This window comes from Symphalangus syndactylus, chromosome 23, assembly GCF_028878055.3.
Source record: "Symphalangus syndactylus isolate Jambi chromosome 23, NHGRI_mSymSyn1-v2.1_pri, whole genome shotgun sequence".
Classification (NCBI taxonomy): Eukaryota; Metazoa; Chordata; class Mammalia; order Primates; family Hylobatidae; genus Symphalangus; species Symphalangus syndactylus.
This window is the reverse complement of record NC_072445.2, coordinates 68000365-68028203: the sequence shown is the minus strand read 5'-3', so window position 1 is coordinate 68028203 and position 27839 is coordinate 68000365. Positions and strand designations below refer to the sequence as shown.

Below are 27839 nucleotides of genomic sequence, written 5' to 3'. Positions count from 1 at the left end.
GGTGCCGAGAGCGAGCGAGGACTGTGAGGGCTGACAGCACGCGGCCACCTCTCACTTCTGGGGGCCAAATGGAAATAAAAGCTCATGGCCAGACGCAGTGGCTCATGCCTGTAATCGCAGCACTTTGGGAGGCCGAGGTGGGCAGATCACCTGAGGTTGGGAGTTCGAGACTACCCTGACCAACATGGAGAAATCCCGTCTGTACTAAAAATACAAAAAAATTAGCTGGGTGTGGTGGTGGGCACCTGTAATCCCAGCTACTCGGGAGGCTGAGGCAGGAGAATCACTTGAACCTGGGAGGCGGAGGTTGCGGTGAGCTGAGATTGCACCATTGCACTCCAGCCTGGGCAACAAGAGTGAAACTGTGTCTCAAAATAATAATAAATAATAAAAGCTCACGATCCTCTTTTTGTACAGTTCCAAATTATATGATGATTAAAGAAAGTTTAACTCGTTTCTCTAGCGTTTCTATTAATCTTATTTTTGAGCCTAACTTTTTTAGTTAGAAAAACTCTTAACCATCCAGCCAGGCGTGGTGGCTCAGCCTGTAACCCCAAGACGACTCCAAAGGCTACAGCGAGAGGGTCCCGGGCGCCCAGGAGTTCAAGGTTGTGGTGAGCTCTGGTCGCCACCCTGCACTCCAGCCTGGGCGACAGAACGAGTGAGACCCTCAATCTGCTCATGCCCAGGTGAAATAAAAATTCCGCTTTTGCCAAATTTCAGAAAAGTCTTCATTCTCCCTCAATTCATTTACCTCCTCTAGTTACCAAAAATGCATGTTTAAGATACATGTTTTAAAACGGGAGACTTACAGAAAAGCAAAAAATAAAATCACAGGACATGGTAGTTCATTCAACGATGCAGAATACCACACTTGTTTTAATCTGATATTCCTTCCATTTCTATCCGTCGACGACGTAATTGCACACGGGCGCCTCCCATCATTTGGTTGCTAAGGAGACAGAAGGCTGGTGTTTCCGATTTGCCACTATTACACAGCGGCCCGCGAGAAGCATCTCTTGGCTCGAAGCGCGCTGTAGGTGAACCGCCCTTGACTTAAAGGCCAACACATCTAAAAGGGGGCGAGGGACGCTTTATTTACATTTTTCTGACCACTACTGAGGTGAGAATTTCTTTCACCCGCGTACTTGCTTGTATTTTTTCTGCTGTTCAGGTCCAATAGAACACTGGTTTTCTATTGGAGGCTTTTGGGTTTTTTCCCCCATTTCCCTTTCGTTACAAACGACCCGCCGTGGCCTCCTCCTGCTTCTCCCCACAGGCCCATTCAACAGCCCGGAAAGCGGCGCTCGCGGCTCCAACAACCTCGCGCGCTCCGTGGCTCCTCCCCGCCCGCGCGCGCCTCGCAGGCCGGGGCAAAGGGCTGCGCCCTCCAACGCGCAACCTCGCGCACGCGCACCACGCTCGCCCCGCGACCCCTCACAAAGGCTGTTCTCAGAGTCGGAAATGGACGCACGGCGGCTGGGGCGAATGGCCGCGGACTACACTTCCCGAAGTGCCGCGCGAGGTATTATCGGCGGTGATTGGGACAAACGGCCGCGGACTACACTTCCCTACATGCCGCGCGAGGCGCTGCCGCCGCCGGGGCAAACGGCCACGAACTACACTTCCCGACACGCCGCGCGAGGTGCTGCCAGCTGCCGGCCGAGGGCGGGCGGACGCAGGAGCTGCGGACGTGAGGCATGAGCGGCGCCCTCCCCCGGCCCGCGAGAGTCCTGCTGGCTCCCCGAGCGAGGGTCGCGCGGCGCGGGGCCTAGCGGAGGGCATCGGAGGCCTCGGCGTGCGCACGGGCTGCTGCGGCCGCGCCGGGCGCCGGGGAGGGCGGCGGCCGCCATGGAGGTGAGCGGGCCGGAAGACGACCCCTTCCTCTCGCAGCTGCACCAGGTGCAGTGCCCCGTGTGCCAGCAGATGATGCCCGCCGCGCACATCAACTCGCACCTGGACCGCTGTCTGCTGCTTCACCCCGCGGGGCACGCGGAGCCCGCGGCCGGGTCGCACCGCGCCGGGGAGCGGGCCAAGGGGCCCTCGCCACCCGGCGCCAAGAGGCGGCGGCTGTCGGAGAGCTCGGCGCTGAAGCAGCCTGCCACCCCGACGGCAGCCGAGAGCAGCGAGGGCGAGGGCGAGGAGGGCGACGACGGCGGCGAGACCGAGAGCCGCGAGAGCTACGACGCGCCGCCCACGCCCAGCGGCGCCCGCCTCATCCCCGACTTCCCGGTGGCCCGCTCCAGCAGCCCCGGGAGGAAGGGGTCGGGGAAGAGGCCGACGGCCGCCGCCGCGGCGGGGAGCGCGTCTCCGCGCAGCTGGGACGAGGCGGAGGCGCAGGAGGAGGAGGAGGCCGTGGGCGACGGCGATGGCGACGGGGACGCGGACGCGGACGGCGAGGACGACCCGGGGCACTGGGACGCGGACGCTGCCGAAGCCGCCACCGCCTTCGGGGCCAGCGGCGGGGGCCGCCCGCACCCCCGGGCGCTGGCGGCCGAGGAGATCCGACAGATGCTACAGGGCAAGCCGCTGGCCGACACGATGCGTCCTGACACGCTCCAGGACTACTTCGGGCAGAGCAGGGCCGTGGGCCAGGATACCCTGCTGCGCTCGCTCCTGGAGACCAACGAAATCCCCTCGCTTATCCTGTGGGGGCCGCCAGGCTGCGGCAAGGTGAGTGCGGCCTTGGCCGCAGGGCTTCCGTAGTTTTCTCGGCGGTGGATGCAGCTGACGGTCGGAGAGCCGGGTGTGCTGCCCCCAGAGAAGCCGCCTGGCTCTCCTGGATAAGAGGGCCCAGGGGTGCAGACGCGGGCTGGGCTGGGGCAGTGCCTGATCCACAGGTGGAGTCTGTGGTGGGTGTGAAAGGGGCACACACCCCCAGATTCGTAAGGCAGGCTTGCCGGGTTTTCGAAAGGACGATGTCTGTGAATCCACAGTTTTACAAGATAGGGACTCGTAGATTTGATCTGCCTTTATCTTCCGTCGGTCTCCCCGCGCCCTCCCCAGACTTTGATTTAGTAACCGAATTCGCAAGGAATCAGCATGTTTAAATTGTAAAGAAACATTTGTAGATTCCGTTTGTACGTAATACGATTTCAGCTTTGAAAAAAAATCAAATTAATTCTGTTGTGCTTTCTTCCCTTTCCACTAGTTGTTGGTTTAACAGACTGGTATTTATTTATTCTTGAGAATATGTTTAACATTGTTATATTCCTGAGAATATATTTATCTTACTAAATATACTCAAGTATTTACAAAACTAACATAAAAACTTTTTCATCTGTAAGTCATTTTCATCCGGTATTTCCATAACTTTTCTCATAATGCCTTGTACGCTAGAGAAGAAACATCCGTGCATTTTGGTGTCCAGTTCTATGTCCATTCGTGAGGCGTCGGCGTTCCAGACGAGGGCAGTTAGGATATTGTGAGTCTAGAAAGCATGTCACTGGAAAAGCACTTGAGAAAAAATGGAGGAGGTGAGCCAGAAAACAGAGAAAGCTAAGAAGTGCTTAAATACAGGATGCTCTTTTATCCATAATAAGGGAGAAGAACCAGCATCAGGGAGGGAAAGGAAGAATTCAGGGGTCAAACTGTAAAGAGTTCTTGTAGCTTTGAGATTCAGACTCCTTTGCACACAAGGCTTTTATGATTTTTCTCCTATTTTTCTTTCTAGCTTTATCTCCCACAACTTAACCACACCCCCTTTAACTCCAGTTCCTGGAATGAATTGCCCTTTTTGTGCCTTCTTGTTTGCACTCATGCCTTCCCTTTGGCCAGGAATAAACCACATCTATCCCAAATAACATTTTATGATGATGGTGGTTGAATTGTTGATCCCATTTAAGGAATTGAGCAGTATCATTCTTAGTAATTGTGAAGTCTTTACATAAGATCATGAGAATGGATAATCAGCTGTTGGTGGCCCCAGACAGCAAGAAGGTCCTTAGGGAGACGAGTGGGTGAGATCATTCCACCTACCAGATGCCAGGCAAGAGGTTTGGGTGGTCCAGGCTGCTCAGTGAGATGGGCGTTGGTCATTTGCAAGCCTAGGCATCTGTGACTTGCGAGCCTGATTCCAAAAGGCAGGCAGGCGGGGATTTCGCAAAGAAGCAGCCACAGAATGGGTGCTCTACAACTTTTAGAAAACAAAGTGCCACCTTTCCATTCAGGTGCAGATTTGTCCCATTCGTTAAACAGTCTTCAGTTTTTCTTCTCATCCTTTAGTACTAATAACAATAACATTCATATTAATAACAGCATATACATATTTGTCAAGCACCCAAGAAGTGCTTTACTTGGGTCTCCTTGTTTTTCTAGTAATCGCTAATGTGACCACAGTGCTGCCCTTCATCTCCTACCAGAGTGAACATGCAGAAGTGGCCTGCAGTCATCTCAAATGCTAGGTCGATGCCATTGGTCTCAAGGCAAATGCTCCCTCACTCTCCTTTTCTCAGCTGTCCTGAGCTTCCAGTTCGGGCTGTGGTTCTGCGATGAGTTCTGTACCTAGATCCTTCCGTGCTGTCTTGGCTAGAGGAGGGAGAATTTTCTCTTTGGTGAGAGGTCACAGCTGTCACTCTGCTAAATCAAGACAGCCGCTCTTTACTGGGATTCCAGAGATCTTAAAGAGTCCCCCAAAAAGGAATCAAAGGTGGTTAGAGACAGAGGAGAAAAGGTCAGGATTAGCGTAAGGTTTAGCTACTTTACTGTTTTATTTATAATTTTTTTTTGTTTTTTGTTTTTAAATGTACTGTGGTCTTTTTTATTGTATCTGTGCTAAGCGTTCTTCAGAGTTCAAGTTGCTTAGTAAATAGTGATGCTGCTTGTAGTAGTTCCCATGGGTACTGGTCTCTCTGTGTCTTCTCAGCTTTTCAAACTCTATGTATGTCATCTTTTCTAGACCACTCTGGCTCACATCATAGCCAACAACAGCAAGAAACATAGCATAAGGTTTGTGACATTATCTGCAACAAATGCCAAGACAAATGATGTGCGAGATGTCATAAAACAAGCTCAAAATGAAAAGAGCTTTTTCAAAAGGAAAACCATCCTTTTTATTGATGAGATTCATCGGTTCAATAAATCTCAGCAGGTATATTAACTTCCTTCTACCTTTTGGTCGTTGTGAACATCAAACAAAATATAAAGTATGTGAGATCACTATACAAATGCTAGAGACTTATTATGAGCTTTGTTTACAAAGAAGCATAGACTTGTCAACCCATCTCCTTCAAGCCTATTTCCCCATACATTTCTTAGTGTTTTTTGGTAACAAGAAAATGCTTTCTCTATCTAATAAATGAAATGGTTGGTATTATCCCTGAGCTATACATATCAGAAAAGCAGCTTTGAATCAAATTTCCAGTTTTAGAAATTTTTAATCTAAATACTAGGAGTCATTGTGAACAGTAAAATAATGATTTTAAGATCATTATTTTAATGGGTTTTTAAAAATTTCTTTAACCGTATTTTTATTTTCAAAATTAATCTGTTTTCTGTGACTCCAGGCTCTCTTCAAGGTAAATGTTGGAAGAGCTAATGATTACTGTTTATTTAAATGGCTTTCCGAAATAAAAGGACACAAGCTATTTTTATAAACAAAGCCACTTAGGGATTTAAAAAAAAAAAACATTAAAATTTTATCAGGCTGAGATCTGAGAGCTATACTCTAAATTTAAAAAAATTAAAATAATTTTTAGGCATAACTTTTAAAATGTGTTTTTTTTGCCACTTTTTAATTATACGTAGAATATTTCACAAAACTCTGAGCCTTTTTTGAACCTTTTCGAATAAACAGACCCTTTTAAAGTTCTGACGGGATGTTAGCATTCTCGGTTTCATATTGGACCACTGACTCATCTTAGTATTTTTTCCCCGTAAAACAGCATAATCACCAACTTCGTTAGGAGTAATAATAATATGATTGAGTACTTGCGGTGGAAGAAGATTCTGGAAGTGTTGTTTTTGTGTGTTCTTTCTTGTCTATAAATAAATAGCTGTTACATATAAGCTATGTGCCAGTTCAGCCTTTGGTAGAAGATGGTTTTCTGAGTAAAGAAATCATTTATGTTGAAACTAAGCTAGAATTCTACTTAAAGCTATTAGTCTACTAGTAAGAGATCAAACTTAGACGGTCATTCCAGGAGGTGTGTTTCAGACTTAAAAGCAAGAATTGTACTCCCCCAAATATTGCATCCATATTCAATGAATATAAGGCTGCTGCTATTCCTGAACTCGAAAGATAAAAACGAGGAAAAGGAAGGAAGAGATAGCCAACTTACATAGGATTCTGCAGGTGGCTGTTGACTGGAATCACTGTTTTCTGTTTTCCTCCCATGATTAGGACACTTTCCTTCCTCACGTGGAATGTGGGACGATCACTCTGATTGGGGCAACCACTGAAAACCCTTCCTTCCAGGTCAACGCTGCTCTTCTGAGCCGCTGTCGAGTGATTGTTCTTGAGAAGCTTCCAGTAGAGGCAATGGTGACTATTTTAATGCGAGCGATCAACTCCCTGGGAATCCACGTCCTAGACTCTAGCCGTCCCACTGACCCTCTGAGCCACAGCAGCAACAGCAGCTCAGAGTAAGTTGACAGTGTGCAGCGTCCTGGGGGCACACACCTCCCAGAGAGTCTCCTGGCAGGGGGCCAGAAAGGGCTGGGCATCAGTGAGGAGAGGGTGGGGACAGAGAAGAAATGTTGATCTGCCTGTAATGAAAATAAAAGAGGAGGGAAATGTTGGATTATACCTAACAAAGGTATCCCTGCAAACTTTAGGATGCATTTTCTAGCCTCTGATGTGTGTTTCTATAATTCTTCACGCTTTAACTTTGCTTTGTTGTTTTGGTTCTTGGGTGTTGCTTTTGTGCTTAGGCTTCTATGGGAAGCCTTATTGATGATTTGAAAGGCTTTATGTCCCTCATTGAATAGAACAAATAGATAGATACTTCCTAGACTTACCATACAACTCTTTTGAGCATTGTACTCACGTTTCAATTTCTTTTTAACCTGCAGTTAAGCATTTTGTTAAAAAAAAAATCAAGTAAAAATTAATGTAACTTGTAACCTTAAAATTATGTAATCCTTTTTGCGTACTTGAAAGTCAGCTTCATGAAAGTAAAGGAATGTCAACTGAATATGACATTAGAGGCTGTCCCTATCCTTCTAGTGACCTGTTTCTGCATTATGAGTACCACGTGAGCTCATTAATGCACCGAGTATATATCATAGATAATCAATTGGATTTCTTGGGTCAGGGGTTTTCCGTTTTTTTATATTAGAACATATTCTTCAGATGGTATTTGTTCATATGTTGGCTGAAATACTGCCATGGAACATAATCTGGTCTGATGAGAGGCTGTTGCCCACCTCCTCCTGCTGTGGACTCTGCAGCTGCTCATGCCTGCCCTGAGGCCAAGTTCTGGAGCCACTTTTCTGTGAGGATTAAAGTACAAGGCATAGTTTTAGGCTCAGGGTTTAGGTTTCAACAGGCTCTCCCTATGTGTCTGGCCCCATTTGCTCCTGTCTGAGATGGAGGAAGAATTCTGCTGTGTCTAATGAAAGCCTTGAAACATTTGTCCCGTGGACCACTGGGTAGGACAGAGTGGCCTCGTTTTGGAATACCGCTGTGATGGGGATAGCCATTAGATCTGTGGCCACAAGCAGTGTGTGGGACCTGCTGGTATCAGCCGCATGGACTCATACTCAGAAGCCCTTTATATGGTGGGCATTTGTCAGAGCCTAAGGGGGCTACCAGCTCCTCATATCTAGTACAGGTTGAGTATCCCAAATCTGAAATCCAAAATGCTCCCAAATCTAAAGCTTTTTGAGCACCTTCATGATGCTCAAAGGAAATGCTTATTGGAGCACTTCAGATTTCTGGATTTTGGGTTGCTCATCTGGTAAGTATATGATGCAAATATCCTAAAATCAAAAAAATAGGAAATTCAGACCACTTCTGGTCCCAGGCACTTCAGATGTGGGATACTCATGTGTAGGTTTCCTGTAACAGAATTCTCATCACAGACGCATAGAACCACATGGTAAAGACAAATTGAAAGAAAAGGGGGGAAATCCTAACATGTTTCCTGTTTCTGTGTGTTCTTTGTTCTGTGTACTGGTTATTGTAATGTATCTGCAACTTAATATTCTGCATGTGTACTTGTCTGGGGTGATTTTTATTGATTTCATGTCATCAGTTCATGAAATAGAACATGAAATCAATAATTAATATTGATGACATGAAGTCAATAATAATCAGTTGTTACTCAGATACCCCCAGGTTTTTTCACCTCTCCCCAGTCACTGCCATGCAGGAATTTAAATGAAATGAGAAAGGCGGCAGCCAAGGAGCTCATCCTTATGAGAAGAATTTCTGTATTTTATTATTAAAAATCCTCAGGTGATTTGCAGGCACATTAAAGTTTGAGAAGATCAAGTGAAATAATTAAGATTTAGTTATTGAAACTGATATAAAAATGAGCTAGAGATTCTTAATCTGCTAAAATTGCTTTTCAGAGAAAACTTCCCATATCTGGTAAATGATTTACTATTTCCACTACCACTTGCTTAGAATTGATCTCAATTATATTTGCTATCTTGTGTCCCCCGCTTTCCTGGGAAGACTGTGAGGACAGGAGCTTGTCCTTGTTCATATCCCCAGCACGGTGCCTGGCACACGTTATGTGCTTGGTGAATTGTTTGGAAATGAATAAATCCTAGCTTTCAATATGAGAAAAGTAGTTTAATATGTTTTGTATTATCCAGCATAAGGGATAATTACCCAGGTAGCAAGAGCCTTTTTCTTTAATACTATTGCCTTTTTCATCAGCAGCAAGCAGAGTAAAATGAAAGAATATTAAGCTTAAATCCATTAATTGGTCTACTTGTTAGCAATTCTAACAAGAAGTTAAGTTAGGAGATATCATAGGCCACAGAAAGAACTCTTACAAGTGATTTCCAAATACAAGTACCTGCCACCCCAACTGTCATGGATAATTAAGAGTGGATTGTGATGTCTTTTAGTTGTTTTTAGGTAAAATTTTGCTTTCCAATCCCTGTTGACAGCTATATATACATCCTTGTGCATATAAATCAGATTTGGTGACACTAATCTAGTTGAAAGAAAAGACTTTTAACCCCATATACTTACTTTCTCTCTCCGGGAAGCTATTGGTGTGCATTTGTATTCTTGTGTCATGTTTTGGTGCCCTAGATAGCAACTAGAACATTTACAGAGAAGTCCCAGGCTGTTGAACTGCACGTGAGAGGAGGTGAGCAGGGCACTGGATTTGGAAACTAATCAAGCTGCCGCTTAGCCGTTCTTGATTGCACTTGAGGAATTGTGAGTTGTCACACAGTATACTCATGTAAGTGATACATTCCCATTAAGGTGAAATAAGTGTTCTTTTTTTTTAAAAAAAAAATTCCCTCCTGTAGTTATTATTCAGTCAAAATTGAAGCTCCTGTGTATGCTAGGCATTGGCTGCGGGTTGAAAAGCTTGTTCCTGTGCCTTTAGAGGGAGCGCAGCATGATGAAGGCTAGGGGAGCAGGTCCACTTCCAGTGCCACGCTTATGCGCCAAGTGCAGTGGGCGTAGAGAAGCAGCATTCAGATTATGTGAAATCCAGTATTTCACCTCCTAGATGAGGGGATGCAGAGTTGAGTTTTGAAGGATAAGCAGAATTTAACTGAGTGAAATAGGAAGCTCATTGTCTATGCCGTAGTTGCTTTGGTTTGTGTGGCTAAGCAATAGTGTTCAGGTATTTTGCTCTCCCAAAAATATTTGGGTCACATGATACAAACAATGAAGCATGCTATCTGCTCTGGTTTTGGAGGCCAAGCAAAAAATGTCCATGATTCATGTTACGAAGAATGAGCTTGTGCTGCTGAAAATGCAAAAGTAAGCTAGCATTTCATCATCCTGCACTACTTGCTGCTTTGAAGGAGTATAGATTCCTAGGTCATAGAATATATACATATTCAAACACGCTCCCAAAGAATCAATTATTTGTGAACCAGATAGAGTATACAAGTCTTTGGAGATCGAGAGAGTGAAATGAGAAGCCATAATTGCCCTCTGCCTAGCTAGGCTGAGTTCCGAGAGGTGGTTGGAAGACTGACAGTGGCGTCTGTCCCTGGGTAAGGGCTGTGGCGTAACTGGGTGTGGGGCTTTAATCATCTGGAGAGGAGAGCCCCTGACAAGCTGGCCCCCAAACAAGGTGGCTATGGATTCTTTTTTCTTTTTATAAAAGTTTAAATTGTCTTAAATAATCTTTTGTGCCATTGAATAGAAAGAAAGGTAGTAGAACTCCAGAATACAAGGTATTGGCCAGAATAAATGGTTGGTATAGAGTAGATTTCAATATTTTTATTTAAAATTTTTTTAAGTACATTAATATAGCACATTAACATAGCTGTTTTAATACAAGGGTGCGTTAAAATAATGCCATTAAAGCACCAGCAGCCAGAACCACAGATCTCATGGTCCTTGGATGCATTTCCTGTGGCTGCTGTAACAATTGCCACAAACTGGGTGGCTCAGAACACAGAGCTTTATCCTCACAGTTCTGAAAGCCGGAAGACCAAAATCAAGGTATCAACAAGGCCATGCTCTCATCCAGCATCTGATGGCTCCTGGCATTCCTTGGCTTAATGACCATGTCACTCCAGTCTCTACATCCATCTTCACATGGTGGCCTTCTTCTCTGTGTCCTTATGTCTTCTCTTTTTCTGTGTTTTGTAAGGACATTTGTGATTGGATTTAAAGTACACTCTAAATCCAGGATGATTTCATCTTGAGACCCTTAGTTATGTCTACAAAGACCCTATTTCCAAATAAAGTCACAGTCACAGGTTCCAGGGATTAGGACTTATATCTTTTGGGGTCACTATCCAACCCACTACAGACCCCTACCAAGTATAACGTAATTTGGAAAGACATGTGCCTCCATAGGATTAAACAGAAAGATGTCCTCATCTGAAATGTACCTTCTCTGTTTGTGGAGAAAGTAAGTTTTGTTTTGCTTTGCTTTCACTCTGATGTTACGGAAGCGGCAGCATCTGGGGCTCTCCCTTGAATATGTGCAGTTCTGGAGAGTATGCTGTTGCACGGTCTGATGAGGGTGATTCTCCTCATTGTTGATACCAATAGCAGTATTTGTTGAGTCTCATGACATGGCAGGCACTGCTCTAAGCATTCCACATGTCTTAATCTCATACAGTCCTCAATACAGCTCTGCAAAGTAGGTCTCATTACCTCCTATTTACTAGATGAGGAAACTGAGGCACAAAAAGGTTAAGTAACATGCCCAAGACCAACCAGCCTCAGTGTGATGGAGCCAGTGTTTAAGGCATGTCTGTGTCTTCTCAGTGACTTCAAGTGCTGCAATGGGTGGAGGTGCCAAGTTTACAGAGGATGGACCCACTGCTCGGTTTTTCCGTTCTGACTTTTCTCTCTTGGCACTTCTTTGTGTAAGAGCAGCAGGAGAGCCTTTTAACCAGATCTGCACATCACACTTCCCTGGGATACATTTTAGAAACATGCCTTGCCCAGGGTCTGTCCCTGGAGATTTGAGCTCAGTCTGTGGTAGGTAAGGTACATGTGGCTGTATTTGTATCTAACTTGATGCATATCCCTAGTTGAGAACCTCTACACAGCAATTATCACCCTGACCATGAAATGTTCCTTTTCCTTAGTGAAAGAGATTTGTGGGGTTTGGTTTGTAATTTAGAGAGGGAGAGTTTAACCAAGCCATGCATATTCTTTCGTTCTGCCTTGAAATAACAGGTACGTTTTTACTTACTACACTCCTTCTCCAACTTACACATCCAGCTGTCTAAGTAGTATCCTCCAAATTCCAGCATTACCCAATGTGTAGACAGCTTCAGGATTTAGGCACCTGGAATAAGAAAGAAGAGAGCTTCCTACATTCCTCTGTTAAGATTAAAGCCCTTCTCGTCAGTTGGAGAAGCCAAGCTCCATTAAGTCTGTTTTTATCTCTAGGTTTTGTTAACTAGAAATAGAATCTTTTCCAATGCATTTATTTTAAGCAATTTTCCCTTATTATGAATAGTGTTTTATTATAACAACATAATTTACTTCCTATTGTTTATTTCCATGTAGGATGTTACGACATTTTGGGCAGTCTATCCCCAGAATAGATTTCACCTCTTTTTATTGTATTCTACCTTTGGAAGCTTATTTTTAAATGCAAAACATTTTATAAATATATGCTTAATTTTAATATATGCTTAAATTTAAAAATAATTGTAAATTCTCTAGACTGGGAACACTCTTTCAAAATAGTTTGTGCAGCAGTTTGCTGAGGGATTTTGCCAATATCAGTACAACTATCCCTTCATCATTCTTGGTGTGAATTCTCTCATGGACTTCCCATTCTAAGATCTCAAGGTATTTTAGTATATCTTACTTTGTTCTTCAGAACTTAGTAAATGGGAGTTCAAGATATATTGGGTGTTTAAGTGGAACCTTTCCCTGCTCAGTCTTCTTCACAGTGAATCCCCATTTTGTACTTTTCTTGTGTGATCATTGTGAGTGCTGTCAGCAGGTCCTGTATTACTTGGACAGAGTTGCTGACAGATTGATCTGGACCTCGAAATACTTTCTTCTTTTGGACAGGGGTGAAATTTAAAATGTGGATTATACCCAAGGGGAGGAAGAAGAAGGGAGTGGCGGGAGCTCGGGTAGCTTTCGTTGTGGCAGCACCTACATTCCCCATGACTCCAAACCAGAAGAGTGGAACCACTTGTACTTTGGTCAGGAGTTTAAAAGCCAAAGGAAGACCTTATTTTCCAACCACATAAAATACATAATCATTGCTAAAGACTTATTCATAGCATACTGTTCATAAATCTGTGGAGTAGACGGCTAGTTGGCTTCTCTCCTAATTAATAAGGCCTGCCTCCCTGTCTATATATGAGGACTAATGGAAATGAGGTAGTTTATACTAGTAAATACCATGGTATATAAGGTTGCCCATCTCGTCACTGTCCCAAGAGCACGCCATGCCCCTAAATACATACAAAAGACAAATTCATGGAGAAGGGATACATACCAAAATACTAACGTCAAGGTAGTCTAGCGGAAGGTGAATTTTCTCCCTTTATCTATTTTTAAAATTTAGTGTAAATTTCTTAAAAGTAAATGTTGACAGGTCTGAGTAGCTTGTTTTTCAAACAATTATTTAATGGTTAAGGATGTAAAACTTTACAAAATATGGTCCGAATTTTTGTTTTGAAAGTTAGCTGTAAGGTTGATGGTTGCATGGGTGAGTGGGTCATAAATTCAACACTTGACACAGTAGCTTTCATTCTGCTGTGAAATAACAACTACAGTTTTATCTCTCGGTGCTGGAAATATGGATTCTTTTTGTTTTCTCTATACTTTCCATATAATTTATAAGAAGTAAAGGTTTCACTCTGAGATTATGATGAAACTGAATTTAGTCCATTTATTGTGCAAATATTGGATGCCTATCATCTACCAGGTCTGGGAATACAAAGAATAAAATATTCCTGTCCTTGAGGTGCTCTGCATGTAGTAGGGATGGAGAGATGATGAATGTAATGTAATCAACACACAATCCAACCCATGGTGCAGGATATAGGCTGGTTCAGTCCGTTAGGATCCACTGGGGCTCCTGCTTTGACTCCGTTTTCTTCCCTCAATTGTCCTGGAGGCTTTTTGTTGCTAGGCAGCTTTCCAAGGAGAGAGAATCCATTGTTTTTATTAGTTCTGAGGCGGAAATGAGATGCCCAAGCAGTTTCTGTTCTCCCTACCTGTCTTCCCACACAGGCTGAGTGCAGTAAGGGGCCGAGAGTGCACCCTTCCCTCTCAGGCATGTCTCGTACTGCCACACCCCTCTGATGCTGGTCCTTCCCCATACATTTTCTTTAGTGTATGTTCTGTCCATCATTGTCTTCTAAATCATCTTGCAGAAGACTTGCTGACTAATTTCTGGTTGAGCAGCGACCCACAGGCTTTACAGAGTGCCAGTGACATGGCCCCGGTGTTTGTTTTGTTGTTGTTCTGGTGAGGTCTGCTGAGAGAAGGCTACCATCAGGAGAGAGGAAGATGGGTCTCCTGGCTGCACTGGTGGCTCTGGGGCCCAGGCAGTTGGCATGAGTGAGGAGAGAGTCATTTGTTGTAAAGCTGGGGCTGGCCAGTTGTCTTAGGTATGGTGAGAGACCCACAAGGAATAACTGGAAATCAACTTTGGTAAATAATGGGGGTGAGATGAGGCATCTTTAAGGCATTGGGAACAAATCCTTCCGTGAATGAAATGCAGATTGGTGTTATTTGGGTTACTCAGTGAGCAGAGTAGTGTCAGTGAGTGGGTGTATGCTGGGGAGAGTTCTGCATTGATCCAGCAGGCAAGCTGGGTCCCCTTCGGAAACCACCCCGCCCCCGGCCCAGCCCCGTTGGTGCTTGTACATTGTTTTCCAGGTAGCTGGTTCGGACAGTCCTAATGGGCTTATTATTTACTGTAGATGTTCTCAGCTGAATGTTGATAATGACATGGGTGAACTGTAACTGAAAAATTTTATTTTTTTGCTTCACAAATGTGCAGCTAGCAGCTCAGCCAGGAATAATATAAGACCCCACTAAGTCATGAAATGTGTTAGATGTCTTGTTTAACTCAACTAGGAATAGAAAATTTTACTGAGTCAGCCTTCTGATCATAGTTAGATCTTATTTATGAAGGTCCAAATTTAGAAATGTGACTGTAAGTTTTAGTCCTGATGTTCAGAGAGAAGCTAGGTGGCCTACTCGGGGTCTCATGGCTATGTACCAGCAGTCTGCTCGTCGCTTCCCAGGCCAATGACCTCTCTGCTACCCTGTGCGGATTTTGCATGATTAGTGCCCACTATGAGATGACCTACTGCAGCTTCCAAGATTCCCCAGGCCAAGATTCCTGAAACCTGCTTCTAGGACCTGCTGTGCTCAGAGTAACTAGGGACCCAATTTGTTGTTTTTAAAATGAAGGAATTGAACTGCATGATCTGGAACCCTTCAGAGCTAATATTCAGATGTAATGCTGACTCTCCCCTGTGTGGAAAGTGGTCTAAGCACGTCTGCCTCATCGGGATGTAGGCTGCATTTGGAACATGTTTTCCATACACGGTAATGAGGTGCTAGCATTTCTAATAAAGTTTTCACTGTTCTGCAGGGTAGAACCAGAGAGACCACCTGTCAACAGTGACTTTCCAGGCCAGTGTCTGTTTCACACAAACTTAGATGTATGAACCTATGCAGTGAGATATCTCGACACTCATAAGATACAGGGCGATAATGTGGTGACTTAGGAGACCCAGTCAGTTCGTAGTCTTGATGATGCTTAAGCACGTTGACAAAGTCACGTGAGAATAAGAGGCAAAGGCCTTGAACTCTTCAGGGTCCTTGCCGAGAAGTGTGAGTTTCTAAGACATGTGCAGAACAAGAAGTATGCAGCCTGAGTGTGACCGTAACTAACGCTGGTTGTGTTTCAGGCCCGCCATGTTCATAGAGGATAAAGCAGTAGACACCCTGGCTTACCTCAGTGACGGTGACGCCCGAGCTGGGTTGAACGGACTGCAGCTGGCGGTGCTGGCTAGGTTAAGCTCTAGGAAGATGTTCTGTAAGAAGAGTGGGCAATCCTATTCTCCGAGTAGAGTTCTGATCACAGAGAATGATGTGAAGGAGGGCCTACAGCGATCCCACATTTTATATGACCGGGCAGGTAAGTAATTCACCTGTGGAAAGAGTGAAACTGTACGGAAAGAAGTGTGTGCACACATTCTCATTTCTGGAAGCCTGACTTTGAGCTGGGTCCAAAGCATTCCGGTGATTCTCAGGTGGATCTCCATGTTGGTATTAAGCCTTCCACACAGGGCTGACCTTTCCGAAGAGAGGCATGAAGCAGAAGCTGCCCTGTTGAGAATCTAGAGAAGTTTTGGGGTTGGAAGTGGCAGGCTGCACATTCACCTTAGAAGGTAGTTGGCTATTCCCCATCTTGCAGAATACAATCACCTTTGAAAGCGTGTGCGTTCACTTGACAGTGAATGTGTTTTGTGATCATTTACAATGGCAGTAAATAAAAAGAAGACTTTTGTCATAATGACTTATTAGTTTTAATTGAGAATTAAAATGCTTTATTTCTAGAGTCTATACTAAAAAATAGTCATGGATCTTGAAGTTTTTATGTAGTAGCTTTTTCAAAAATTTAATTTTGCTGTGTGCACTTATCTGTTTGTGTAGAACTGCATTTACAGATAGCAGATTTGATACCAGCTCTTATTAAATCTGTGACCTAGCAATATTAAATGTCATTAGCACAGCACATTTGCATCTTCTTATAAAAGAAGTGGGAGATGAAGATAACATACTGTAGATGAGCAAACTTCTGCTGCCTGAGCATTTGTGGGACTCTGGATGGAATCATGTTGCAGTAACTGTGGAATATAATTTCCACACTTTTCAAAGCTCTGCCAGAAAAGGAAGCTGATAATTGAATGTTCCAGATCTCACGTAGGCTGTGCCACGTGACAATGGAGAGTCCTTACTGGTTAGAGAAGGGGTGGAGGGGCTTAAGAATGACTTTGGTTCCAGGCGCTGCCTCTTCGTGGGTGAGCACACTCGCTGCATGACCTTGGGGGACTGACTAAAGCTTTTTGGCTTTAGCGTGCCTCAGCTGATGGTAGCTCGGGGGTGTACATTAGCGCTAAGGACACACTGGCAAGTTGAATAAACAATCTTGTCTACATTGTGACGTGAATGTGCCTCAGCGGGGCCTGCTCAGATGGCTGGCTCTCCCTAGTGCTCTGGAGATGACATGAATGCTGGCAAAGTCTGAAAAGCAACACGTTCTAGGTGTAGAGCCCCGCTTGACTTTTGGCCAAATAGAAAAAATGTAGGTATGAACAAGAAAAAGATTTTCAGACATTAAAAAAATCTCACCATGCCGGGATCTCCATCGTTTCTGAGGTGCAGCAGCAGCGGTCTCTCTCTCTTCTTGTAGGTGCCCCAAAGGATTTGCCTTGTTTTGGTTGGAACGACTAGGACTGTTCTTTGACATTTTATCAGACTGTCAGTTGAGATCCGTATAATATGGCATTCACTAACACTCAGCCATTGAGTATTTTATAGGTGTATTCATTTTTTAAATTCTTAAAATAACTTTATGGAGATAGCTATTAATATTACCCACATTTTAAGGTAACAAAACGTGCTTGCGTTCACAAAGCAGGCGGTGAAACTGACCCGTAAATCCAGGTCTGACTGGTTCCCAAGACTGTCCTTCCCCCCATCCGCGTTTGCCTCCACACCAGCCTTGCCATGCTGTTACTGATCTCACCCATTACATCATGCTCCTGAGAGGGGTCACCCCTCCATGCACATACACACAGAGCGGATCTTGGAGGGGTTCAGTCCTAGGAATCCCACTTCCTGAGCCCCACATTGCAGAGCTCTGCACAGTGGGGATGACCTTGTCCATAGCTTGGAGCTGGGGGCGGTGGAGGCTGCCTAGTGCCACCGCCTTAAGAACCCGACATCCTATACATCTTCCCAGTATGAGCGTGCTCACACACCCCACCCCAGTGCAACATGTCTGCCCCACAGTGGATCTGCAGACACATAAATATCATTCAGATCCTGGAGAAAGCTGCTTTTACAGGCTTTGCTCTATAAATAGGGATGGTGGAAGCATTGCCCTGGAAACCTGTCAGCTTATAATCTTGAGCCTTTTTATAACTGGAGTGAGACAAAGACCCACCCCCAGAGTTGTTATTATTTTTTATATGTCATCTAGTACATAGTTACCCACTAGTAGGATCCAGTGATGTTTCTGCATCAGAGTGAAGGAATTTCTAAGAGAGCGAACTCTCTGCCATGCATTGGCATCGGGGTTCTATAGAAATCGTCGAATTTCAGGTTATAAAGCAGTATATAATAAAAGCAAACACTGAAGGTAACATAGAATAATACTAGTGTCTATCACTGATGCAAAAGAATCTTTCTACAGTGCCTGCTCTATGCCAGGCGTGTGTTATTTAATACAGCCCTGTGAGGTAAGTGGTCTCGTTTTTCCCATTTTACAGATGAGAAACCTGAGGCACAGTGAGGATCAGGAGCTTACCCATGGCCCATGAGCTTGGGGGTCCAGCCCAGGCTGCCTGGTCCCAGAGCCTGTGCTCTTGCCTGTTACACTGGTGGTATTGCCCCTGGCGTTGACAAAGTGGGAAAAGATGACTAACCTGTGTAGGGGGAGTTTAAATTTGACATAAAGTGGTGTGGGTAGTTTCTTCCAGCCCCCATGCCCGTGAGTTTAGCCAGGCCTGTTATCTGCTACCCTCTTCCCCACCTTCCTCCACCCTGCAAAGGAGCAGAGTGTAGCCAGAGTGCCTGGGCCAGCAGGGTGAGGGAGTGGGCCAGAACCATGCAGACGCCATCCAGGAGCCCCTCTCGGCCGGTATCCGTAGCACTCTGACTTCACCAGGAGAGCCCTGCACAGGAGACACTCAGTTCCTCCTCAGAAATCCGGTAGCTGGGTTGACCCATCCATCTGCCCTGGTTCTCAGAAACCACAATCACTCAGGCTGAGCCGTGGGTCCTGCAGCTCTTTCTCCTGTAGGAGGCCAGCATCTTCTGCTTGCTGTCGTCTCCACCTGCAGACCAACTGTCATCTTACTAGCGAGCTCAGCTGCCAGGATTTGTGACTGGCGCCAGTCGTATTGTGGACACGGGCTTATGCTGAGCACAGACCAGGTGCTCCTCTGGGAGGAGTGAGACTGGCAGGAACACCATCCTCTGCTTTCTCATGAGGAGGGTGTCACCTCCTTGAACTTACCTAAGGGACGATGGCCAGAGAATAGTGAAATGTGTGCAGGTGCCACTGCTTAGTGCCTGAGAACTGTTTAGCTGTCATTTTTTGCCCTTAAATATGCCTTTTTTTAAAGCACATTTCACTGATTTCATGTGAACCTAGGGTAAAAATGGGATAAGACCAGGCGGTGAGAGTGGGCTTCCGTACCTTCAGGGCGGGAGCTGGTTAGTCCATGTGTCGGTCCTTCTGGGACCCTGCCACACAGGTGTCCCCACACCAAGGCTGGTAGAAGGAGGTTTAAATGACCACAGGCTTCGGATATCAGAAAGGCAGCTGGAAATGACACTGAGGAGCAGATGGGCTGTAACAGCTGCCCTTGCCACTTGGCTCTACATCCTCCCGGCTCCAACCAGGCCCACCATTGATTTTGCTCCAGTAGATGGTGGGCCACAGGATGGAGCCAGAACATAAGACTTGCCCTCCCTCCACTCTTGTCTCTGGCAAATCCACTAGCTGGGAGGACCACCTTTCCAAGTGAATGTCCCCTGCCTCCTGCCTCTGTGCTTGCACGTGCACTCCATGTCGACGGCCACAGGTTTCTGCTGCAGCAGCCTCTTCCCCTGAATAATAGGACTGGGTCACCGAACAGGCTCCCCGGCCCCACAGAGAACGGCGCTGGGGCATGTCCTGGGATTCAGCCCGAGCAGCCGGTGCACCCCGCTCAGAGCACGGTTAAGGCAGCTGCGCAAACCCCTCCTCGGCTTTCTCAGGGCCTTTATTCGTTCAGGCTTCCTGGAAGTCAGCTGGCGGAGGTGAAGATGGCTTGGGCGCCCCTCCTGTGAGCTCTGTGTGAGTGGTGCTCTTTGTGATGTCAGGTGAGGAACATTACAACTGCATCTCCGCCCTGCACAAGTCCATGCGGGGCTCAGACCAGAACGCCTCCCTCTACTGGCTGGCTCGCATGCTCGAGGGAGGAGAGGACCCGCTCTACGTGGCACGGAGGCTTGTCAGGTTTGCCAGCGAGGACATAGGTGAGTGTGATGGGAGGGTCCCGGAGCCCTGTGTCCGTGAGGGTGGGGAAATGGCTAACAGTTACGTCGTGGCTTTTTTTTTTTTTGGCAGGGCGGGGTGGGCGGGGGTAGCAGGAAGAATGTCTCGGCTATGTGAGACTGGCAGGAGAAGATAAGACTGTGCCTGAGCTCAGTCGTTTACTTCCTGGTGTATGTGCTTTTGAATGTTTTATGTTCATAAAGTCACCATTTTCTGTTTCCTCTTCGGGAATGTTTTTACTAACATGAGTGGCTGTTCAGAGTACTGCAATAGATGAGCTGCTTTTAACTTTGCTTTAAGTCAGGTGTTCAAGGTTTTCTTTGGACAGCTCCCGAGGTAGAAATGGAAGACTCTAGACACTATATGAAGAAAAAGATCAGGAAAGTTCTTCTCTTCTTTGGTCTTAGGGGATGTTTTGTTTTTAGTGTTTCCATCCTGGTGAATGTCTCCATAGCCTTCACTTCTTATGTTTGTTATACAGAGACTCATATTTTTCTAGATGTAGAGTTTTTATCCACAAGGAAACAGTTCTTAACACCACACAGGAACCACTCATTAAATATTTCTTGCGTAAGTTCATGTGATCAGAGACTAGAGCTAAGTCAGTCTGTTTTGCTACGTGGGATTGTTTTGGTCACCAAGTGTATGAGCAGTGGTGGTCTCTGGTCACCTGCACATAGGTCAGGAGGACAGTGTGTGTCATGACTGAAACTCTCCTTTGTCTCTCTGTGTGTGGCAGGTCTGGCAGACCCGTCTGCATTAACACAAGCAGTTGCTGCCTACCAAGGCTGTCATTTTATAGGCATGCCCGAATGTGAGGTAAAGTAATCAGCTCAGTTCTTGCAAGTCACTTCTTTTCTCTCTTGTGCTCTGTCCTTTTGTAGATTTGAATAAATGTCCCTCCTTCACCACTGGTGTATTGGGCCCACTGAATATGCTGCTTGGCTTTTGAATTCCAATTGTAGACTCTTAGACTCCTAGAGAGGGAAACCTTCTGTGTCAACGAGGTCATGTTTCAAACTGTCCTCAGGATTCCGGGGTTCAGAGCACATGCTCCATATTTTCCAGGGAGCAGAAAGGTTAAAGGAGCTGAACAGCAAGCCTCTGCAAGTTCGCCCCCAGAGCAGCTTCATATTCATCTCTTTTATATATTGGGGGCTTAAGAAAAATTGAATTTAGTAAAAAGTCCTTCAGTTAAAAAAAAATGAAAACCACTCACCTGGTTTGCCTCTCACCTCCTGGGAATTTCTTCTGTCTGTCATAGGTGGTTATCCAGACTGTAGGTGCAAAAGGGGGATAATAAAAGCATGTGGGGATCTTCGCAGAATTACCTAGAGCTGTGTATCAGAAGGGGCTCTGCAGAACAGAAGCTCGGCATCTTGCTAGTAAAATGTGTCCTCTGTGTCATTGGTAGGTGCTTCTGGCCCAGTGTGTGGTCTACTTTGCCAGAGCCCCAAAGTCCATTGAGGTGTACAGCGCCTACAACAACGTCAAAGCCTGCCTGAGGAACCACCAGGGGCCACTGCCCCCCGTGCCCCTGCACCTGAGGAACGCGCCCACTAGGCTGATGAAGGATTTGGGCTATGGCAAAGGCTACAAGTACAACCCCATGTACAGCGAGCCTGTGGATCAGGAGTACCTGCCTGAAGAGTTGAGGGGAGTAGATTTCTTCAAGCAGAGGAGGTGCTGACTCCTCAGGCCATGACAGCAGAAGGATGTTGCTTTTTTTAAGGGAGGGCCAGAAAGAAAGTAACTGGATTGCAAAGTTGGTTGCCTGGTGGAAGTTAGAACAGACCAACATTTTGTGCCAGAAATTTAAGAGTTTCATAGGTGGAGGCGCAGTTATTTCAACTAAATGTGTAACTTTGAAATTGTGTTCATTTGCACTCAGTGCAGCGGTTATGCTTATGAAAATATCTGGCGGCTTTGTGCAATGAATTAATGTTATAAGGAATTATCTATTTTGTCATAGTATTTAAGTCATAATGTCATTTCAGAATTCAGTTCTGTAGGATTTTTTTTTTCTTTAAAAAATGTATATTCTGGGTAGTTTTAATTGGTAAAAAAAAATGTAATTGTGATTTAATACTGCATAGTGTTTTGGGTATTTTTTTTATATGCAAAGGTCTTATGAGCCAATAAAACTATTTCAAAGTACTCCTCGATTCTGTCATGGTTTTCCCGCCTGGATGCTAGGTACCAGCGTTGTCACCATTGCATTTGGTGGGTGGATACTGGGAAGGAGAAATCACCCAGATGGGAAGAACAGGGAGCTTAGTTAAGAAGTCAGTGTTACCTTGTTGAAAGTTAGCTCTGATCTCTTTAAAGGAATCCATACAGGAATTCTTCTTTCAATGGCTTGTAGAAGACTCCGGTAGTCCCATGCCCATCCCTCCGCACTTGTCCTGGTTTCTTCATGCAGCTCCATATTTCTAAACAGTCATTTTTCTTTTACTTTTTGTGTGTCCTGAACACAAAATATGCCACTCCTCCTGCTCGGTTGAGAGTTATTTGTCCCTACTGCTATGCTACTTCCTCTCCCTCTCCTTAGTCACATGTCGTGCGTATTCCCACAAGGATGGCCCCTTCAGGTAGTCGGTTCTCCCCCCGCCGTTGCGTGCTCCCTCCTGGGGTCCTCCTGCCATGTCTGGAGGGCTGCTGGCTGTTGGCCTGGGATGTCCTCTGCCTTTATTCTGAGTGAGATTCCCATTTTCTGGATGCTCCATCCTGCCTTCTTGGTTTATTCTGCTATTTGAGTGCAACCCATCCTCTAGTAGTTTTATCAGGCCGGAGGGATTGTACGTTGCAGAGGCTTGGTGCCGACTGGCTTCCCTCCTGTCTGGAGTGGTTGCGCTGTAGTGTACAGGTGCCATCCCCAGAATCTCCCTCCGTCATCACCCTGGAGCTTTCCTTTGCTTCTCCCTGCACCCCATCTGATTACAGGACTGACTGTGCTTTCTGGCACAGGTGGCATGTACCCTCTAGTAGCTTTACGGAGCAGGGGTGTGTGGAGGAAAAGTATTTTTACACCTCAGGAGACTCAAAATGCTTTTATTCTACCTTCAGACGTGTCTGAGAGTTTGGCTGGGAATAAATTGTAGGTAAGAAATTACTTGTCCATTGTTTTACACTTTCCCACATTGTTGTCAAGTTTGAAGGCACCCTGATGTGTGTGGTCTTTTGTTTGTAACCTCTATCAACTTGTAGATTCTTCTGTCTTTGCTCCCCGTGTTTTAAAAGTCTGCACCGGGCACTTGGTGGGCCTTTGAACCTGGAAAATCCTTTCAGTTCTAGGGAAGTTTCTTTTTTTATTCAATAAATTTATTTATTTATGAGACCAACTCTTGCTCTTCTTCCCAGGCTGGAGTGCAATGACATGATCTCAGCTCACTGCAACCTCCACCTCCCAGGTTCAAGCGATTCTCCTGCCTCAGCCTCCCAAGTAGTTGGGATTACAGGCGCCCACCACCACCCGAGGCTAATTTTTGTATTTTTAGTAGAGACGGGGTTTTGCCATGTTGGTCAGGCTGGTCTCGAACTCCTGACCTCAGGTAATCCACCCACCTCAGCCTCCCAAAGTGCTGGGATTACAGGTGTGAGCCACCACGCCCAGCCTCAATAAATAGTGAGTGCCTGTTTTATTCTTGTTGAAACACATCAGCGAGCAGAAGAGACCAAAAATTCTGTGTTCTTGAAGCTTATGGTATGAAAAATAATGTTAATATGCCCAATAGTGATAAGTGCTATGCTAAGGAGAAAATGAATGAAAGATTGAATATGGAAAGGGTTGGGAGGTATGAGTGCAGTTTGAGTAGAGTGGCCAAGGTGGATCTCACCAAGAAAGTGTTTGAGTCAAGACTTCAAGGAAGTGAATGTGCCTTTCAGACACCCGGGAAAGGATGATCCCAGGCAGAGGGAAAAGCAAGTGCAAAGGCCCCGAGGGAGGATGGAAGGCTGGGTGGGTTCAGTGTCTAGTAAGGAGACCAGTCTAGCTGGAGGGGAGGAAACAGTGGTAGAAGTCGAGGCCGAGGATCATGGAGCTTCAGATAAGGTGGGACCTTTTAGGTCATGGGAAGGACTTTGGCTTTTACTCAGGGTTTCCCCCAAAGGAGTATCATGATGAGACTTTGATGTTATAGGGATCCCTTGCCACCGTGTTGAGACTAGATGGTAGGTAGGGTCAGGCTCATCTTTTCGGTCAAGTAGGTCAAGGCATGGCTCCCTGCATTCCGAGCGCCAGGTAGGGAAAGAGGAAAGTCGTCATACATCAATCAGTATGTGCCTATCACTTTGATCTTCTGACTGAAATGGTACCCAAGCCCCTGGCTCTATCTGGGGCCTCTTGGTTCTGAAATCTTCCCATGGCCTGGAGTAGGAGAGGGTGTCTGGAGACCCATCTTCCCCTTCCCTACCTGCTGCCACTTCCCAAGCCTCTGAGACCTCTGCCACGTTGATGCCTTGGCATTCCCCACTCGACTTGCCAGGTCAGTTATCATTTGCCCGTCATGTTTCCACCTCCAGCATCATGTTGCCATTATCTCACTTGTTCTCCTCACTTTTAAGGATTGATGGCTTTTAAGGATTCCTTTGCTGTATTTTTGGTGGAGGCTTAGGAGGAAATAAAATTACTTGTGGCTCCAATCCATTATCTTTACTAGTATTTCATTAAGAAATTTATAGCCCAGTTTTTTATTTATTTATTTATTTATTTATTATTATTTTTTTTTGGAGACGGAGTCTTGTGCTCTTTTGCCCAGGCTGGAGTGCAATGACGCGATCTCAGCTCACTGCAACCTCCGCCTCTTGGGTTCAAGCACTTCTCCTGCCTCAGCCTCCTGAGTAGCTGGGACTACAGGCACACACCACCACACCTGGCTAATTTTTTTGTATTTTAGTAAAGACAAGGTTTTACTGTCTTGCCCAGGCTGGTCTCGAACTCCTGAGCTCAGGCAATCCGCCCGCCTCAGCCACCCAAAATGCTAGGATTACAGGCGTGAGCCACCGTGCCTGGCCAATTCTGATTCTTTAAAAATAACATTTTTACAGGCCAGGCGTGGTGGCTCACGCCTGTAATCCCAACACTTTGGGAGGCCAAGGTGGGTGGATCACGAGGTCAGGGGATCAAGACCATCCTGGCTAACACGGTGAAACCCCGTCTCCACTAAAAATACAAAAGATTAGCCAGGCATAGTGGCGGGTGCCCTGTAGTCCCAGCTACTCGGGAGGCTGAGGCAGGAGAATGGTGTGAACCTGGGAGGCGGAGCTTGCGGTGAGTCGAGATCGCACCACTGCACTCCAACCTGGGCGACAGAGCGAGACTCCATCTCAAAAAAAAAAAACAAAAACAAAAACAATTTGTTGGGGGATGGAGTTACTTCCAGATAAGAAGTGTGCTTGTGATGTAACCGGAAGTGACATTAACTTCTTGACAAGCTTTTCAGTCATGACTCACTCCTGCCAGTTTCCTGAGGGATGGATCCCAGTGGTGGTCAAGGCACAGGTGTGAATTTATGCCAGGAAAATATGTAAGCATCATAACTCAGGCCAACAAATAAGTGATGAGAGCTCTTTGAGACCCATCATCCTATTAGACATGTGGCCCTGAACACACAGTGTGTAACATGGACACAGGGCCTGTTCTGGAGCACGTGGTGCTGGGGAGAGCCTGCAGCACACGTCTTGCTGTATCCAGCAGTGGGGCACTGAGCAGCCAACTTTCTGTAATTGTAAAATCAAGCTTGAAAGTTTGGAAATGCTTGTTTTTTGGTTTCAAAGAATCTTATTATGTGAAAGCAGATTTTTAAAGTTTTGTAAAGCAGATATTCACTGCCTGAATACCTAGCACATACCACAGTGAGCATGATTGTGAAAGTACACCATTAGCTGAACCCTGGAAAAAACTAATGCAGTGAGCCAGAGTTTCTGGTGAGGGAGGCACATGTCTTGCCCGTTTATAGTAGTATTCAACAACTGGGGGCAGCCCTTCCATATGATGCCATTTAAATACCACAAGTTATGGGCCAGGTGCAGTGGCACGCACCTGTAATCCCAGCACTTTGGGAGGCTGAGGTGGGCAGGTCACTTGAGGTCAGGAGTTTGAGACCAGCCTGGGCAACATGGTGAAACGCCATCTCTATTAAATATGTAAAAATTGGCTGGGCGTGGTGGCGCACACCTGTAATCTCAGCTACTCAGGAGCCTGAGGCAGGAGAATCACTTGAACCTGGGAGGTGGAGATTGCAGTGAGCCAAGATCGCGCCACTGCACTCCAGGCTAGGTGACAGAGTGAGACTCCATCTTAAAAAATAATAATAAATAAGTAAATAAATAAATATCACAAGTTATGTACTGATTCTGAAAAAGCAACATAACCACCAAACACAACTTATTCCTTATGTTCCAAGTGTATTTTGTAGTTTTGTTCACCCTCATACAGCCAAACCTGAATTTAAGAACAGTAAGAATAGTGACTTGCAGAGATTTGTTCCAATTGTTACAAGAAGAGTCGTTGTTAACTCATCTTTTCCAGGTGCAAGTCTTCACACTTGTACCTGGAAAATGTTATCAATTAATTGGACAATGTTATCAATTAATTCCAAATAAGAGAACCCGCCTTTTGATACTGATGTTAAATTAGAAAGGATGAATTTCCTATGCTTTCATGTAAATGCCATGGATAGCTTACTTTTTTATGAATTAACCTTTGTGTAGCTACTACAGTTTAAAAGCACTACTACACATTCATAGATGCATAGATGCAGTTCCAGGCAGTTTGAGCCCACAAAGGCATTTATGACTTAAGCAGAAACCAAGCAGAAGTAAATATTTTTAATAGAGTTAACAAATCTTCATAAAAAGCAATTATTTAAAACTAAATGTTTTGAAGCTCCTATGCCAGTCAGGCATAAGAGGACAGGGAGGACACAGATGGTCCTCTCAGGCCACTGAGAAACTTTTAATCAGGGATCACAAGTACTAGAAAGGTATGGGGAAGGTTCAGGGGACCAACACAAGGGGAGAGGCAATTGCCTGGCAAGGCCTGAAGAGGCAAGGGGTGGGAGCAGGCAGGGAGCCTTGGGAGAGCAGGAGGTGGCCAGCAGCCTTCAGACAGGAACTGTGGCCCTGAGTGGAGGCAAAGAACTCAGCAGCTGCTGCACCTCTTGAGTAGGGAACCTGGGGGTAGGAGGAGGAAATGCATGGTCTAAATCCTCTCTCTCTTGCCTTCTCATCTCCTGCCAGTCCCTCCCACTAGCAGGACCAACCAGAAGTTTCCCTGGTTACAAAGCTAGACGAGAAGGGTGGAGAATACCCAGTGTGCACAGATCTCTGAAATGAGAACTACTACTGCTCTATTTCAGGAGAAGCAATTCTTTCTGTGTGATTGTATACCTTGAGAGCCAAGAAGAGTCTGAACAGCTAACAGTCCAGTAAAGTGGCCACATGGAACAACACATGAAAATCCATAGCCTCCGGGTCACTACTGCAGTCAGAAAAGACACCAAGAAGAATATTCCATTCTCAGTAGCAACCTGGAAAGAAACTGAATTGTAACTGAGGAGCAGGACTTACATGAAGAAAACTACCACACTATACCCTACTATTGAAACAAAAGAAAATGCGAACGAAAGTAGAGAGAAGCTGTTTTCCTCAAAGGCGTCATCTCAAATTTATTTTTACATTCCTGTCATGCTTGGCATGTAGAATGTGATCAGTACATACTTGTTGAATGACAAAATGAGGGGATAAATAAACTTTCCCTAAGATGTCCATGTAGACGTTTGAAAATAGAAGTCTGTTGTTGATGCTTCTGTCCACCAGGAGTCAGGCTTCAGCCAGGAGAGAGTGAGCCAGTGTCTAAGCTGTCTCTCACCAGGGCTTCCACCAGGTCCAGGTCACCAGGTTCAGGCCAAGACTGAGTTTCAGTATTTGTCGTTAACCTGGTAGAGTAATAAACAGTTTTAAAGTAGA

At 45.5% G+C, this 27839-nt stretch overlaps 1 protein-coding gene across 3 annotated transcripts; it reads left to right on the top strand.

The window, feature by feature from the left end:
• The first annotated feature begins 1492 nt into the window (after positions 1-1492).
• On the top strand, positions 1493-27839 carry WRNIP1 (WRN helicase interacting protein 1). 3 transcript variants are annotated; one of them, XM_055263300.2, is made up of 8 exons: positions 1496-2673; positions 4898-5089; positions 6416-6582; positions 15508-15737; positions 19697-19852; positions 20611-20690; positions 21286-23574; positions 27230-27839. In XM_055263300.2, the coding sequence occupies exons 1-7, from the start codon at positions 1852-1854 to the stop codon at positions 21559-21561; spliced, it is 1923 nt and encodes a 640-aa protein (XP_055119275.1). In that variant the 5' UTR covers positions 1496-1851; the 3' UTR covers positions 21562-23574; positions 27230-27839. The 3 variants fall into 3 exon arrangements, with proteins under 3 accessions (XP_055119277.1, XP_055119275.1, XP_063489067.1); XM_063632997.1 differs by having other exon boundaries at positions 1509-2673; positions 6341-6582; XM_055263302.2 differs by lacking the exons at positions 20611-20690; positions 21286-23574 and having other exon boundaries at positions 1493-2673; positions 6341-6582.